We start from the raw sequence: 17,316 nt of genomic DNA, 5'->3' as shown, positions 1-17,316 counted from the left end.
GTGAGAGTGAGGGACTGTGTTGCCAGATAGGTTGTTAGTGGGGTGCTGGAGGAGAGAAAGGTTACTCACCGTAGTAACGGTGGTTCTTCGAGATGTGTCCCCGTGGGTGCTCCACATTAGGTGTTGGGCTCACCCGGCGCCGCAGATCGGATCTTCCAAGCAGTTTCTGCCGGACCGCGCATGCGCCGGTGCGCGCCGCTCCCGGCCATGTGCGCGATCCGGTCCCCGCCAGTTCCTTGACCAACCGCCTCGGATGCTCCTGCAAAACACTAAACAGAGATCCGGAGCGGGGAGGATGGGCGGGTAGTGGAGCACCCACGGGGACACATCTCGAAGAACCACCGTTACTACGGTGAGTAACCTTTCTTTCTTCTTCGAGTGTCCCCGTGGGTGCTCCACATTAGGTGACTACCCAGCAGTAACCCAAGATAGGAGGTGGGTAATCGGATTATGTGCAGCTTGTCCCCGAGAGGACCGCTGTCGAGAGACGGGTATCCTCTTGGAATACCCTGTGAAGGGCGTAATGTTTGGCGAAGGTGTCACAGGATGACCAGGTCGCCACTCTGCAAATGTCTTTTAGCGCAACGCCCTTGAAAAAGGGCTGTTGATGCTGCCACCGCCCTAGTGGAATGAGCCCTGGGCATGGCCAGGAAAGAAGTCTTTTTGAATTTGTAGCACATTTTTATGCAAGATACGATGTGCTTCGAGATTCTCTGCGAAGAGAGACATTCTCCTTTTGATTTGGGAGCGATAGAGACTAGGAGTCTATCCGTTCTCTGGAAGGACTTGGTCCTGTCTATATAGAAAGCTAGCGCCTCCTCACGTCCAGGAGGTGTAGGCGCGCCTCTTTGTTAGAGTTATGAGGCTTTAGATAAAACGAGGGTAAACAATAGGTACGTTAGTATGAAACTCAGAAAGAAACTTTAGGAACAAAGGCTGGATGCAGCCGTACGGTTACCGCCTCCTTGGAAAAAACAGCGCAGGGTGGCGTTCCCATAACTGCCGCAAGCTCGCTCACCCTGCGAGCTGACGTGATTGCGAGAAGAAAGATCGTCTTCATCATAAGGAGGCAGAGGGAAACCGTGGCCAAAGGCTCGAACGGTGGTCCCCTTTTCACATTAAGCACCAGGTCCAAGTTCCACAAAAGTGGAAGCGGTTTCCGAGGGGGGTATAGGTTTACCAGCCCTTTAAGGAACCTGGTAACCATGGGATGGGCGAACACCATGTGCCCTGTCTCTCCGTGTCTGAATGCCAAAAAGGCGGCAAGGTGGACCTTAAACGAGGATAGCAAGAGTCCTCCTCTCTTGAGGTCCAGTAAATACTCTAATATCACAGCCATAGGCACCGAAAAGGGGGGCTAGCTGTTTGGTAGAACACCATGCCATAAAGCGAGTCCATTTCTGCTTGTAGGTCTTCCTGGTGGAAGTCCTCCTGCTACTTTCTAGGACTTGCTGCACTTCCTCCGTACATGTGCTCTCTAGGGAGCTGAGCCATGGATTAACCACGTTTGTAGTCGCAGGCCTTGGGGGTGCGGATGCACTATGGACCCCTGGGCTTGCGTGAGCAGATCCGGCGCCACCGGAAGGGGCATCGGTGGCCGGTCCGACATGCGCAGGAGTAGGGGGAACCATTGCTGTCGATCCCACGTTGGGACTATCGGGATCATTCAGGCTCCTTCCCTCCTGGCTTTCTGCAACACTTTGTGGATGAGCGCTGTGGGAGGGAAAGCGTAAAGCAGGGGGCCCCTCCATGAGATCGTGAAGGCGTCCCTCAGGGACCCCCGTCCCAGTCCTGCCCTGGAGCAAAATCGTGGGCACTTCTTGTTGTGCTGAGTAGCAAACAGGTCTATCTGGGGAAAAACCCCATGCATGAAAAATCGGTTCCAGCAGATCGGGACGGATCTGCCACTCGTGCGTGAGTGCAAAACGCGTGCTCAGCTAGTCTGCCTTCACATTGTGAGCGCCTGGGAAGTACGAGGCTTTCAAGGTTATATTGTTGGCGATGCAGCAGTTTCACGACCGGACTGCTTCTGCACATAAGGCACGGGACCAAGCTCCTGCTTGCCGATTTATATAAAACATGGTGGAGGTATTGTCTATACTGATCCCGACTACTTTGCCTTTTATATGGTCTCGAAAGTGTCTGCAGGCGTTGAACACTGCTCGGAGCTCCAGTATATTTGTGTGCAGTGACTGCTCCGTGGAGGACCACAGCCCTTGCATCACCTCTTCGCCCATGTGCGCTCCCCACCCTATGAGGGAGGCATCTGTAGTAAGAAAAACCAATGTGTGGTTGGTGGAAGGGTACCCCTGTTAGCAGGTTCTCGGGGTTTACCCACCATTGCAGGGATTCGCGCACCTCTGTTGTGGGCGACGCCACCCTGTGAACAGTGTGTGCTGCCGGGTTGTATACGCTCGCCAGCCAGTGCTGCATGCTGCGCATGTGTAACCTGGCGTTCTGTTCTACGAACGTCGCTGCTGCCATGTGGCCCAGCAGCTGTAAGCACGTCAGAATGAGCACCGTAGGGCTGAAGGTGAAGACTTGCACGAGGGAGCCGACGGCCCGAAAGTGAGTCTCTGGTAGATACGCCCTCGCTGTAATAGAATTTATGCGTGCCCCTACGAACTCTATGTCCTGCGTGGGGTCTATCTTTGATTTTGTCAGATTGATAACCAGGCCGAGCGAAGAGAACGTGCCTGCTGTGACGCATATTATGCGTAGTACCTCCTCCTTCGAGGCCCCTTTGAGTAGGCAGTCATCCGGATACTGGAATATAAATACCCCCTGTCTGTGCAGGTAGGCTGACACCACTGCCAAGGGCTTGGTGAAGACTCTGGGGGCCGAGGAGAGGCCAAACGGTAGGACCTTGTATTGAAAATGTTCTTTGCCTACCATGAAAAACCAGAGAAATCCTAGGTGAGCCGGATGAATAGTTATGTGAAAATACGCGTCTTATAAGTCGAGGGCTGCGAACCAATCTCCATCGTCTAGTGCCGTAAGGATGGAGGCGATTGTGATCATCCGAAAGCGTTGCTTGCGCAGGTACCGGTTGAGGCCTCGAAAATCTAAGATGGACCTCCCGCCTCCTGTCTTTTTCCCCGTGAGGAAATACCTCGAGTAGAACCCTCTCCCTTGCAGTTGCTGCGGCACTCTTTCCACTGCCCCTATGAGCATGAGATGGTCTACCTCCTGCTTGAGCCTCGCTACGTGGGAGGCCTCCTGGAGGTGGGGCCTGGGTGGAGGTCATGGCGGTGGGAGCGACTGGAAGGGGATGGCGTACCCCGTGGCTATGATCTCCAGCACCCATTTGTCTGTGGTGATCCTTTGCCACTGGTTATAGAACGGTCAGAGGCGATGGTGGAATAACCGCTTCGGATGACCTTGCGATGGTAGTGATGGCGCAGCCCTGGATCTGTGTGTCAAACTTGTGGCCTTTGGCCCTGCCCCGAGGACGCACGGCTGTGTTGGGAACGACGCCTGGGAGTTCTGTACTGCTGGTGCTGTTGATGCCGCCCTTGCTCGTAACCCCTGTGGTACTGGGGATGCTGTTGCTGAGTCCGCAACATCCAGGGCGATCTGAACTCCCGTCCTCGAGGCCGCGTAGCCTTCTTGCATGATGGCCTTGAGCACTGGTTTCTTGCCCTCTGGAAGCGAGTCCATGAGGGAGGTTAACCTAATGTGGTTATCGAAATTATGGTTCGCTAGATGCGCTGCGTAATTTGCCATTCGCAACAGTAGAGTGGAGGAGGAGTAGACCTTTCTGCCCAACAGCTCTAGCTTTTTGGCATGTTTGTCTGTTCCCCCACATTGCGACGACTCCACCACCAAGGAATGTGGTTGTGGGTGGCTGAACAGGAACTCCGTGCCCTTTGTCGGCACGAAGTTTTTTTTTGTTTTTTTTTTTCTCTGCTCTCTTGTGGACAGGCGGAATAGTCGCAGGAGTCTGCCATATCATAGTGGCAGACTCCAAGATTGCGTCATCAATCGGTATTGCTATTTTGGAGGAGGCCGGAGGTCTCAGATTTTTGAGGAGCTTATGGTGTTTCTCTTGCACCTTAGCTGTCTGGATGCCTTGCGTGAAGGCCACCCTCGTAAAACAGCTCTTGGAACTGTTTGAGATCGTCCGGAGGATGGATGTCCCCCGGGGCCGTAGCCTCATCCGGGGAGGAGAGCGAGGAACCGCTGGGGTACGTCTCTCTGGACCCTTCCGGTTCCTGCTGGTGATGGTACACCCTCTCACTAGAGGTTTGCGAGGGAAAATCTCGGGGTTCCATAACCAGTCCCCCCTGAGATGCTTGAGTCTCTGTCCCCGGTCGCAATTGCCCTCGGGGGTACGAGATCGTTTGTGGGGATCTTTCCCTAGTAGATAGCCGATGGTGTCTATGCCCCGCGTGGTAGGGGCGACCATGGCAGTATAGGCACTGTTCTTGGGAAGGTGCATACCCTCTGCGTCTGGGGGAGGGCTGGAGAGAGCGATTTTGCATAATAGTCCAGCGGTTCAAACCCCAGGAAGGGTGAAGGTGGTCCCAGCCAGGGTGAGGCTGGTTGCAAAAAATGGAGAAGGGGGCTCCGGGTAGGCTAGGGGGGACCCCTGCCTTCTGGTTGGAGTCTGCAACATAAGCGGAGGGCTGTGAGAAAGCAACTCCACAGCCCTATCCGGAGAGGGGCTGCAATGCCTCGTCTTGTGTGCAGCCTTCCCCCTCCCTTCAGGAGGTAACTCCGCCCCCTGACGTACAGGGGATCCCGGCCCCGTCCGCACCGAGCTCGGCACGCTCGAAGGCGGTGCCGCAGGTGCGGTGTCCTCCGGTGCCTGCAGGCTGCGTGCCTGCGCGCTCTGCACCGCCGGTTCCCCGGGGGTCGGTGCCGCTGCCTGCGGTGCCGTCGGTACCGGCGCTTGTTTAGCCGCCGCCCGGCCTGCGGTGCGGGGCGGCTGGCTGATTATCGGAGGCTGAGCCGCTTCCACGTGGCTCTCCGTGCCGCCGCCGATCAGCTGTTGCTGCGGCTGGGGGCTGCTCGCTCCTCCCGTCCCGCTCGCTATTGTTGCCGGCAGGGATTGGGCTGGGGAGACTTTCCTCCGTTTTTGCGCTGATGGGGTGAGGGAGGCAGCTTTCCTTTTATGGGCCCCGGAGGGTCCCTCCTGCTCCGGCCGCTCCGGCACGTCTGGCTGGAGGGCCTTATGAAAAGCAGTTTTAAGCCGCCGCCCTGCCTGCGGTGCGGGGCAGCTGGCTGATTATCGGAGGCTGAGCCACTTCCACGTGGCTCTCCATGCCGCCGCCGATCAGCTGTTGCTGCGGCTGGGGGCTGCTCGCTCCTCCTGTCCCGCTCGCTGTTGCTGCCGGCAGGGATCGGGTTGGGGAGACTTTCCTCCGTTTTTGCGCTGATGGGGTCAGGGAGGCAGCTTTCCTTTCATGGGCCCCGGAGGGTCCCTCCTGCTGCAGCCGCTCCGGCACGTCTGGCTGGAGGGCCTTATCCAAAGCAGCATTTTAAGCCGCATCTCCCTGTCTCTCCTTAATCGCCTCTGGGCAGGACTCACATTTTTTTAAATCCTGAAGAGGACATTGTTGGTGAGTCTTTCAGTTGTTAAGCGGGTACTTAGCACCTTCCCTGTGCTGTTTTCCCCGTCCGATGGCCTGCCTCAGCAGGAGGGCTGATGGCCCGATGCTCCTGGCCTCCGGCGCTTGTTACTGGGACTGGATTGAAGCTGTCCCGCTTGTAGTTTGTTTGTTGTTTTGGTTTTTTTTTTTTTTTTTTTTTGAAAAATAACAACCGGCTAACTTGCAGTAGCCTAGTACTTCAAAAACTTTAAAGAAAAATCAGTTAAAGTCATTGAATACGCTACTTGGCCTTAGCCTAGTTCGGATTCCGTCTGCAGCCGACGGCGGTTAAGAGGAACTGGCGGGGACCGGATCGCGCACGTGGCCAGGAGCGCGCGGGGGAGTGGCGCGCACCGGCGCATGCGCGGTCCGGCAGAAACTGCTTGGAAGATCCGATCTGCGGGGCCGGGCGAGCCCGACACCTAATGTGGAGCACCCACGGGGACACTCGAAGAAGAACCCTGTGATCCTTGTTGGGCCTATCATTAAGTAGGTGAGTTCTGGGTATTCATTTGGCTCTACCAAGCTGTTTCTTTGTTTCCTGAAGTGAGAAATTAGGTTTTAAGAAGGCTTGTTAAAAATCTTGTACATTTTTGTCTCTGCTGCTAGGATTTGAGCAGATACTTGTATCTCTTATGGCTTGGCTATAGACAATGGAGTGTGTGACTTGTCTTGGACGGAAGTTGGAGGCATGTAGATAAGAATAGCAGTCATAGGATTTCCGATATAGAGTTATGTTTAAGTGACTATCATTGATTTGGACTCTAGTGTCCAGGAAATGGATCTCTTACGTGGACTCATGTGGGCCAGGCTGAGGTTGATGGTGGAGTGGAAATTGTTAAAATCCTTGTGGAATTCTTCAAGAGCCTCCTTACTATGGGCCCATATGATGAAGATGTCATCAATGTGGCATAAGTAGAGGAGAGGTGCTAGGGGACAGGGGAGGAGGATACATTGTTCTAGGTCAGCCATTAAAATGTTGGCATAATGTAGGGCCATGTGGAAAACTACAGCAATGCCACTGGCTTCAAGTTATAAATTGTTCCCAAATGTTCAGACCTTTCTGAATTTTAACCATATCCTGCAAAACACTTGCAACTCCTCCCAGGTTGGAATTATCTACCAGCTTTATAAATCTACTCTCTATGCCATCATCTAAAACACTGATGAAGATACTGAAGAGAATCAGCACCAAAAGTGATCACTGCAGAATGCCACTCATTAATGCCCTTCCTGAATGACTGTGAACCACTGATAACTACTATTTGAAAACAGTAATCCAATCAGTTTTGCTTCCATCTTAGTTCCATCTAGGTTTTATTTCCCTAGTTTGTTAATGAGAAGGTCGTGTAAGACTATCAAAAGACTTTCTAAAGTCTAGATATACCACATCTTCCCTGACATTCACCAGGCTTCTTAGCCTGTCCAAAAAGTTATCAGGTTGTTTTAACATGATTTCTTGCTGACCACCTTATCTTTTAGAGGTTTACAAATGTATTCCTTAACTATTTCCTTCATCACCTTTCCTTGTACATGCTGAACCTATCTAATCTGGGAATCTTTCATCTGGCAACATCTGTAATCTAGCACGAATTTAGTTAGCTGGATGACTGCTTATCATGGGTATGGCCAAGTTTCCAATAGTCTATAAATTTTGTTTCCAGCCACCAGTTCTGGCTCTCAATGTTCTGTGCTGTTATTTAGGTGTAATTTACCCCCTACAAGTCTTCTAAGAGACCAAGAAACAGTGAAAGGGATGATAATATGCTAGACAATATTGACCTCCCCTGGTCTGGCAAACTCTCTTATGTAGCACCTGTCAGGTCCTGAGGGTGCCAGATTAGAGAAGTTAAAGCAGTACAGAAGTTAAGATGACTGGCCTGTTATTCCCCAGTTTATCCTCATTTTCATTTTTATAGATTGACACTAAATGGCTGCATCTACACTACAGTGATCTTTCAAAAGATGATATTTTGGAAGATTTCTTCAAAGGAGTGTCTACACCCAAAAAGCAGATCGAAAGATTGAGCTGCTCTTTAGATAGAGAGCACCCACACAGCCCTTGCTCTTTCAAAACAGCAGGCCAGGGATCGAAAAAAATCTGGTGCCATAATGACTGCTCTTTCAAAAAAAGGACCCACGCAGCATCTACACACCCTTTTTTCAGAAAGAATCTTTATGAAGAAGGCACTCGTCTTCATTTGGGAGAGGAAGAGGGACTCCCTAAGAAGTGCTGTGTTCTTTCAAAAGAAATTTGAAAAAGCATATTTAGTGTGTAGATGCTTCATTTGTTGTTTTGGAAGAGGGCCTGATTTTCTGGAAGGACTTGCTAGTGTAGATAAGGCCCATTTGTCCTTCTCCAGTCTCTAGAATCTCTTGTACTCCATGACTTCCCAAAGATAATTGTTAATGAGTATTCTAGGATGCATTTCATCCAGCCCTTGTAAAATGAAGACATCTAATTTGTCTAAGCATTCTTTAACTACTACTTCTCCTATTTTAGTTTCTGACCCACTTCATTTTCCACTGGCTTTCACTGCATTAAGACATTCTGTCACCAGCAACCTTCTTGGTAAAAACCAAAATGAAGAACAACAAGAAGTCCTGCAGCACCCTACAGACTAATATTTTAGAGCACAAGCTTTCGTGGGCAAAGACCCACTTCATTAGATACTCCAAAATATCTGTTAGTCTATAAGGTGCCACAGGACTTCTTGTTTTTAAAGATACAGACTAACACCACTACGTCTCTGATACAAAACAAAGAAGTCATTAAGCACCTCTGCCATTTCCACATATTCTGTTATTGTTTTCCCTTCTTTGTTGAGTAATAGTCCTATCCTGTCTTTGGTCTTCCACTTGCCTCTAATATATCTGTACAATGTCTTCTTGTTACCATTTATGTCTCTGGATAGCTTGAGCTCATTTTGCACTTTCATCTGTGTAATTTTGTCCCGTACACTTGTCGTTTGTTTACATTCATTGTAATCTGACCTAGCTTCCACTTTTTTGCTTTTTAGATTACAGAAAGTTTCAACATCTAAGCTCCCAAACCTAATCTACTCCAGTGACTTTCTTCTCAGAAGCTAACACTGTCAGAAAATACTACAGTATCAAAAACAAGGAGCAACTGGCCAAAAAGGTGTCTTTGAAGGAGTGGCACCAACTCCTAGAAGAAGTTGAATTTCTTGTCCAAATCCTGATAGGCCACAAGAAACTGGAGTACTTATGGACTACTAGATGCTAGCAACAATGCCAAATCCACTGGTCTCTCTTTTCCACTTCCTTTAACTTTGCTGTAACTTATCACCTGGGAATAAGAAAGCAGAAGCCAAATTCTACAAAGACAAATGTCTTGAACCTGATTTAAACAAAGAAAAAACTTTGTCACCATGCTCCAGGCATTCAATTTTGTCAACATGACTATCAACAGAAATCTGACATCCTCCATCTGTTCCTGACAATTCACCCACAACCCAGATCTGCCAGACCCTGAGCAATGCAGGTACAGGTCTAACTGAATTCTCACTACAAAATGTCCTTCTCTATTGCAAGGGTTGTATTTATACTCTGCAAACACAACCTAGGCTTTAGCTATTGAAACACAGCACATTTCAATAATGGCATATATGCACTCTTGGCATATAGGCCTACAATATAAGCCTAAAATAGAGCCAAAGTTGTACTATATGCCACTTGTAGGCCATTTTGGTCAATTCAGTATTTGGAATCTGATCTTGAGGAGCTTCTTGTGGTCAGGGCTATGAACTTACATCAAAACCTATGTTAGGTACAGCTACCTCTGAGCTCATACTAAGAACCCATGATCAAGACCAAGCTTCCTCCACTCTGAAGCCTTGGTCTACTACATGAATGGACTTCATTGCAGAACTGCTACACTCCCAGGGACAGATGCTAATCCTGGCAGTCCTCAACCTCTTAACAGATACGGGATGCTGGATCCCATGTTCCTGCAGGATGGGAGACAGGCTCAGATCTTCCTGAGAAATTTCTTCCTTTCCCCTTTGGTAACCCATGGTATTTTATGAGAACAGTCTCCAGTTCATGTTGAGAAATTCTGACAAAACGTCTCAGACTCTTTGGCATTCAGTCCCTGCACTGTCAGCCCATCACTCAGAGACCAGTGGGCAAACAGAGATGGTCTATCAAAACTTGGAGCCGTATCTTTGCTGGTTTTTGAGCTATCATCAGGCTGACTGTTTCCCTCTGCTGTGCCACACCAAATTCACAGAGCAGTCCATACCTCAACTCATCATTGCTCATACTTTGCAACTATGGCCTTCACTCTAACTCACACCAAGATATGCCCATCAGTTCCCCAGTACCAGCCATTGTGAATTCAGCCACCACCTACATTACATGTATCACGAGTTCAACACCTACAGTGTGCCAAAGATGCCTATAAAACACCAAGCTGACCAAGATTAATCTGATCACATAGGACAAGGTATGGCTCTCTGCCTAGAACCTTTTATCAGGCTACCCACCCACCAAACTAGACTACCAATGCTTGGTCTCTTTCAAGGCTGTAGCATGGGTGACCCAGTAGCTTTCAGCTAACAGCTAATCATGTCTCTGAAGATTAACCCCATCTTCTATATTCCAGTTTTAAAGCCCTACACTGAGGACCCATGCCCAAACCACTGAATCCAACCCTCCCCCAAATAACATTCCAGACAGGAGGAATACTTGGTCCACCAAATCCCCTGTCAATGATTTAGGGCACGGGTTGGCAACCAAAATAGCAAGACGAGCCATTTATTTCCAATTCGGTAAAAAATTCAGTAATTCAAGGGCTGCAAGGCATGTGAATATGAGATGGTCCTTAATAAATAATGTTAAAACATACATTTTGTAACCCCTATTTCAAGAACAGTGCACACATAAGCTATGTCTATACTACAGGGTTTTCTTGACAAAACTGGCATTTTGTCAACAAACCCTTGGAGTGTCTGCACCTAAAATGCAGTGTGCCAATGGAACTCAGCACTTTTTTTTTTTGACAGACTTTTGCCTCTCAATGCCAGTCTCAACAGATTCTGTCAACAAAACTGAAGAGTCCACGATCAGAGGGGAGGGGGACTTTTGTCAACAAATAAGTCCTCTGTAGCACCAGCCAGCCAGCCAGGGGAACCCCTTATCCACAACAATCAAAGCTCTATGCTCTCTGCCTCTGGCCACTCTTAAAGCTGCAGGGAGCCCAGGGAACCCCATGGCACAAAGCAGAGCATGTGCAAGCAGCATAGCAACACACTGCCTGCTCTCCATTCAACAGCCAATCCCTGGACACAATGGCAAGACACATGGAACAACTCAGACACCCACAGCCCCCCCTGCTCCCTCCAGGGAGTAAGGAGAGGGCTCCCAGAACCCACCCCAGGGGTCAAGGAGGTGGGCCTCCTCCTGGACCAAGCCCAAAATAAGGGACCTGCTGGATCTGCAGTCTGAGGATGCCATCCTGCTATAACCAGCTGCGAAAAGGCAGAACACCCTGGGCTATAGCCGGGTCACCACTGCCCTGGTGGTGCACGGCCACCCTGCCTGGACCATGCAACAGGTTTGGGCCAAAAGTAAGGAGCTGCAGCAGGGGCTATACCCAGGACTGGGACGCTGCACAAGGTTGGGGGCAGGACAGCTCACCTGCCCCTACTATGAGGAGCTGTATGACTTCCTGAGGGCTGAGGACACATCCCCCTCTTGTGAGCCCCCTGGACACACACAGGAGAAGCAGCCATGGACCCACGCTGACCCAGAGCCAGACAATGAAACCGCCTCCATTGCCAGCAAGGGGACCCACATAACTGCACTGGAGTCGGGCCCTTCTTCCAGCCAGGGCACCTACAGAGACTCCCTGAACCTCTTCGGAGCCCTTCTGGTGAGTATCCCATGGGTCAGATACCCCAGAACGTGGAAGGCAGGTGCAGACGGGGCATGTCACAAGCCTCTTTGGGCCAGCTCAGGAGGCAACCCAGGCCGCGGGCCCAGCATGTGCAAATGTGTGCAAGGCAGCACATCTTACCCGGTCCAAGCACGCAGCCTCTGGGCTCAGGCGCCAGCCTGCTGCCAGCCCCACAGGAGGCTGCAAGAGCCCCAGGACCAAGGTGGGGGGGCGCTCTGCCTCTGCACAGTTGGGAGCAGGACAGTGCACAAGCAACAGAACAACCCCAGACACAACACCAGAGCCTGCAGCTCTCAGGTACATCTGCAGGCAACACGCAGCACTTGCCCTCATGGACAGCGTCTTGAGCTTCACCCACTGGGGTGGGGGCACCAGGCTGCACCTGGCCCACCCGCCACCCAAGCGGGGACCTCACCTTGAGTCTGGCTGATGTTGACAGAGCATATCAACAGATAAATCTGCTTGTGTGTGTGGATGCACTCTGTCCCACAGAGATTTTGTTGGAAAATATCTTTAGACAGTTACTTCTGTCGGCAAACCCTAGCGACAACTCCAACAATGACAAATACACTAAATAACATACACCAGGCTTAAGAAAATTTCACTGATGAAGTGGAAACTGCATGCAATTCCACATGACCGGCAACAAGCAGGAACTGTTGAGTTTTTGGGCTAACTCCATTCTTTACGTCCTCAGGTGGGACAACATAAAGATACAGGTTGAATCTCTCTAGTCCAGCACTCTTAGAGCCTGACTGGTATTAAACGAGGAAGTGTACTGGGCCACAGGACATCAGTATTGTCTCACAGAATTACCGACACTTCCACTGATTATTGGGCTCTTAGAAGACACTTGGAAATAAATTACACCTAAATTACAGCACAGAAAACTGAGACACAGGACTAGTGGCTTTACACAAACTTTATGGGATCACGGGAAACTTGGCCACAATCATGATAAGTAGTTGTCCGGCTAATTAAAAATATGCCAGATTATGGATGTTGCTGAACAAGAGTGTGCTGGTTTGGAGAGGTTCAATCCGTACTTTAGTGTATAGATGCAACCTCAATGGGCACTACTTTAAAAAACAATCATACTTCACATACCAGGCACAGAATCCATGCATACAGTCTCTAAAAGAACTGGAAGTTTACCTCTTTTGATAAGTCATTTCTTTCTTTAGCTTGTGCTTTGTGTGAAACTTCTAATATTTCATATTTTCTTCTGAGTTCTGATAATTCATGTTCAAATGCATCTCGTTCACTATTAAAATAAAACCAGATTATTATGAGATACATTCAAATAAATGAAAAGAAGTCCACAAATCTCATGTTGCTCTTTAATTTTATCCATCCTTTGTGTTCATCAAACATTGGCGTCTCTTTCCCTTCATTCAGTGTCACCATTACTGTTGCAAATCCTCTCTCTCTTCATTTCCTGGTTACCTAGAACTCCTTGTACCATCTCACCTTCTCACTACTCAACTTTCAACTACTTTTATATTTTTCTGCAGTGGGGCAGAGTGGCCACCCCACTACCCAGAAGGAGAGAAACCCTTCTGGGATCCATTTTATAGTGAGCCTGGCCCCTCCCAGTCACCTGACCAGAAGTCAGGACGTGGCGCCTCTACTCTAAAAACCCAGCCTGAGGGCTCAGTTGTGGGCTGAGCTGCCACAGGATGGCTCTGTGCTCCCAGCCTGGGAGGCTGAAGAGCGGCCAAGTGAGGATAAGGCCTGGATTGGATCGGCTGGGTCCCTGCCAGTCCTGCCACCCTGTGGACCCCAGCGGAACCTGAGTACCGGCCTCAGCCTGCACCACAAGCCAGCCTGAGGCAGCTGAACTGATAGGGCGCATTATCTGGGGTCAGGCGACCTGGACCCCAGACGGACGTGGAACCTTGTGAGCTCCAACAAATTCAGCAGGATACACAGCTCTCACAGAGCTGGAAGGGACCTTGGGAGGTCATCAGGTCCAGTCCCCTAGCCTCTTAGCAGGTCCAAGCACCACAGTCCCCTGGCCTCTTAGCAGGACCAAGCACCATCCTTTTTTTTTTTTTTTTTAAATCTAATTGCCCCGATCCCTAAATGGTCTCAAACCAATGAGCTATCCCTCTGACCCAAAACACCTGCTACAGATGTGGCTTGAACTCACAACCTCAGCATTGGTCAGTCAACTACTGCACACTAACCAATTGTGTCAATGGAGCATGTGCTATGGAGGACATCGGGTGTGGCTCAGGGGATAAGAAAATGTTAAAGGGCCTTGGGTTGGCGCGTTGCGGTCTGAATTCCCTCTGACCCATGCAGCAGACTGTGCTGCCGCAACCAGGGCCCCTGGACCGGGATAAAGTGGAGTGGGCAGGCCCACATCTCCCCTTCACCAGCACAGGTGAAGTGTCTGTGCCCATCGTGGAACTGTGTGCACTGTGAACTGGGTCGGCTGCCTGACCCTGAGCTAGGGCTGAGGCTCTCTGGAAAGGGAAGACAATCTGCAAGGGTTGGTTTGCTGCCCCACCCTGAGCTAGGGCTTGGGCCTTCCAAGACTGGGTCTGTTTTGTTGCCCTGCCTTGCACCAGGGCCTGGACTCTCGTTTGTTTTGTTGCCCTGCCCTGAGCTAGAGCCTGGGCTCAACTGTGAACTATTTGGCTTACCACCCCGCCTGGCACCAAGGCCTGGGCTCTCCTGAACTGTGTGTATTTGCTGCCCCACCCGGAGCTAGGGCCTGGACACTCTGAAACTGTTGTGATGTTCCCCTGCCCTGAGCTAAGTCAGGGGTCTTCTTTGAGACTGTGTTTGCTGCCCCACTCTGAGCCAGGTTTCACTGACTGGTGGTTTCCTGCCACCCTGAGCTAGGGCTCAGGCGCATTGGCAGCATGTTTGCGCTACCCTGACCTGAGCTAATTTCCCCAGCACTCACCTACAGTAAGGCAGGGGCATTGCACTGTTGCCTCTTACCCGAGGCAAGGTGGGAATCCCAGAACTGTTAACTTGGGGGGGTTTGGGGTACCCGTGGCAGTGGGACAGAGTGGCCACCCACTCACCCAGAAGTGGGAGGAACCCTTCTGGGACCCCAAACCGGCTACATTCTCCTTTTAAAAAAAAAAAAACATACCTAGCTTGTCTACACTACATTTCTCTTCTTGCTCTGCCTTTGTACTTCTCAGATTCACCTTTGGGCCATATTATTGTTTTCTTAACTATGGACAATGATCAAGTGCCTGTGCCCATTCTTTTAATCTGTCAGAAGACTTTGATGCAACTGATGATGACATTTGCTTGACTTTTTTGCAGACAGTTGCAGGAGTGTAGGAAAAGGCTTGAGGGACTTTACTCCCATCTTTCTGAGAAAACCCAAAGGGTTGTTGTAAGCAACTCATCCTGTCCTGAATGTTCTCTCTTTTAAAGTGGTGCACAGAGCTATATAATCCTCTTGCTCAGCATATGTATGAGGCTGCTGGGAAAGTTAATGAGGAGATATAGGTTATAATGTATTCAACATGCCTATATCCCCTAGGTCTACATCTCTGTAATATCTGACAGAGTAGGAGCAGTGAAACAAGTTATCCAGTGCCAGCTTGGGGCTGGGATGAAAACTAGCCACCTGTAATGTAACTCAAACAATGTTGGTAAATAGGGGACTGACATAACTGACCCAAGGTTGGTGAACAGGGGCAGGGGCCAGTATATGTAACAGAACTCAGAGTTTAAAGACCTTGTAACATTGATGTCAGTGCGGACAGTCAGTTAGATCATGTGCTCCCTCCAACATGCCCTCATAGCACCCAGGCCCAAGAGTGCTTTTTTTGCCATGTGCACTTAGAAAGATTACTGCAAACCATTCTCCTAAGTGGGAATGTGTCACAATAAGTTTTATCTTTATCATGTTGAGATTAGATTGCTATAATGCACTCTGCACAGAGCTACATTCCAAAACATTTCAGAGGCTGAAACTAGAGCAAGTTGATGCAACCTTCTTATCAAATGGAATTGTATATTGGAATCTCATTAGTTCGGCGATTCATGACATTCATCGGTTTCCACTGAACATAAATTCAAACTGTTGGTTTTAACTTATAAGCCACAACTTGTTCAAGACGTGGCTACCCGAGAGTTCAATTCTCTCAATGACTAATTCCATAATTAAGATCAGCAGAGGTTCCCAAGGTGGAACTTGCTCAAAGTAAACAAGGCAAGAGGGAATTAATAGTAAATTGTTTGTAAGTTGTCTCCCCGCCAGCCTGCCCCCCAGCCCATATGGAGACAACGGTTTTGGAAATTAAGCCCCTGAGGATCTGCAAGGGGACAGATTTGTTAACCTTCCGGACACACTGTGAAGCTCATCTGTGGCGTGGGCTGAAATACATGTATTTTTGTATTATTTTGCAATTGCAATTTACAGGACAGTCAGTCACTACATAAAATGAACAAAGACCAGTAGTTACATTTAGGATAATAGGCTAACTCTAAGGATGCCTTCACAATGAACCTTTTAAATTTACACTCACACCAGAACCCTTTTCCCAAGCTAAACATTAATAAGACCAATAAACTATGTAACACTATATGGATTAAAGAAAATCGGGAAGAGTTCTGTCATGTCCTTCAATAAACGGCAAAGACTTATGAGACAATTTTCTAATCTGGATGCTTAAACCTAGGTTCCTAAAAGAAATCATATTTGGGTATATGAGTAGAAACAGACAATGTTACAAGAGGGCAAAGTAACGTCAAGTCCCAACATTGGAAAAAACAGACCATTTCTGTTTATGTGGTCTAATTTTTCAAGACATTCAGCACACTGCAGCTCTTTTCTTCACTGGGAACTTGGGTTGCTTAGCTTTCTTGAAAAATCAGACTACTTCAGTTTTAGACAGCCATCTTTAGACATTCAGGTCTGAAAAGTTCATTAGTAGTGCTTTTCACAAACCAGACACAGCTGTAAGTGGAATACCTTACTTATCAAGTTGAAGAATAATTTATATCCAGTGGCCATGTCTACAAATTCCCATCCCAATTCGTTTTGGGAATAAGGGAATTTTGAAGTGTGGTGCTCATTTCGAAGCACCTGTGTCTATACAGCCAGTCTGCATTTAAAAGCAGCACTTTCGAAGTGTGAGTGGCCATCGTTATGCTAATGAGGTGTAGAATATTCATGCCAGTGCCTCATTAACCTGTTCCAAAGTGCCTCATTAACATTCCAAAAGCAAGTGGCATACGTAGATACAGCCAGTATGTTTGTGAGCAGGTATGAGTCAAAAACCAAATGGTACTCACAGTAAGATTTATTACCTTGATTAACAAAATATATTGGCATAATTTTATATTAACATCACTGAACATATTTACTCTGGAGATGTACTGACCATTTTACTTTATCATAGTTCTCCTGCCTGTAATCACCTTGCTGAATCATCTGCTTGGTATCTGCTAGTTCCAGTGTCAAACGTTGACATCGGACTTCAAGTTCTGAACGACTTCTTCGCTCATCTTCATAGCTCTATAAGTAAAAATACGTTTTTGAATGATTGATGATCCACTTACGTTTATTTGAATTAATGACATAGTAATTGTGAGAATTTAAAAAAAACGAAACTTTTGTTTCATTAATGTGCTTTGTCATCTGAATGATGAGGCTTCCACCTTTTACCTTGGTAGAAACACAGCTTTTTATATATATCCATCCCTACAGCCTACTTAGCTGATTAACATGCCTACTTTCTCACTCACAGTCTTCTCTGTTAGGTTTCATAGATTCATAGTATTTCAAGTCAGAGGGACCATTAGACCATAACACAGGCCACT

The 17,316-nt window shown here is 48.6% G+C and overlaps 1 protein-coding gene across 6 annotated transcripts in view; it reads right to left on the bottom strand.

Annotated features, from left to right (window-relative positions):
* Positions 1–17,316, bottom strand: part of PIBF1 (progesterone immunomodulatory binding factor 1) — a 225,793-nt gene that overhangs the window by 180,576 nt on the left and 27,901 nt on the right. For all 6 annotated transcript variants that reach the window (XR_012643092.1, XM_074982867.1, XM_074982868.1 and 3 more), the window contains 2 exons: positions 16,878–17,011; positions 12,670–12,778 (listed from right to left, as the gene is read on the bottom strand). Coding sequence is in view for 5 of the 6 variants with exons in the window: in XM_074982867.1 (XP_074838968.1) it covers positions 12,670–12,778; positions 16,878–17,011 (243 nt within the window). In the remaining variant the exon portion in view is untranslated. The remainder of the gene's footprint in view (positions 1–12,669; positions 12,779–16,877; positions 17,012–17,316) is intronic.

This window comes from Carettochelys insculpta, chromosome 1, assembly GCF_033958435.1.
Source record: "Carettochelys insculpta isolate YL-2023 chromosome 1, ASM3395843v1, whole genome shotgun sequence".
In the NCBI taxonomy this organism is placed as follows: Eukaryota; Metazoa; Chordata; order Testudines; family Carettochelyidae; genus Carettochelys; species Carettochelys insculpta.
Note: the sequence above shows the minus strand (reverse complement) of the source record. Positions and strands in the feature narration are given on the sequence as shown.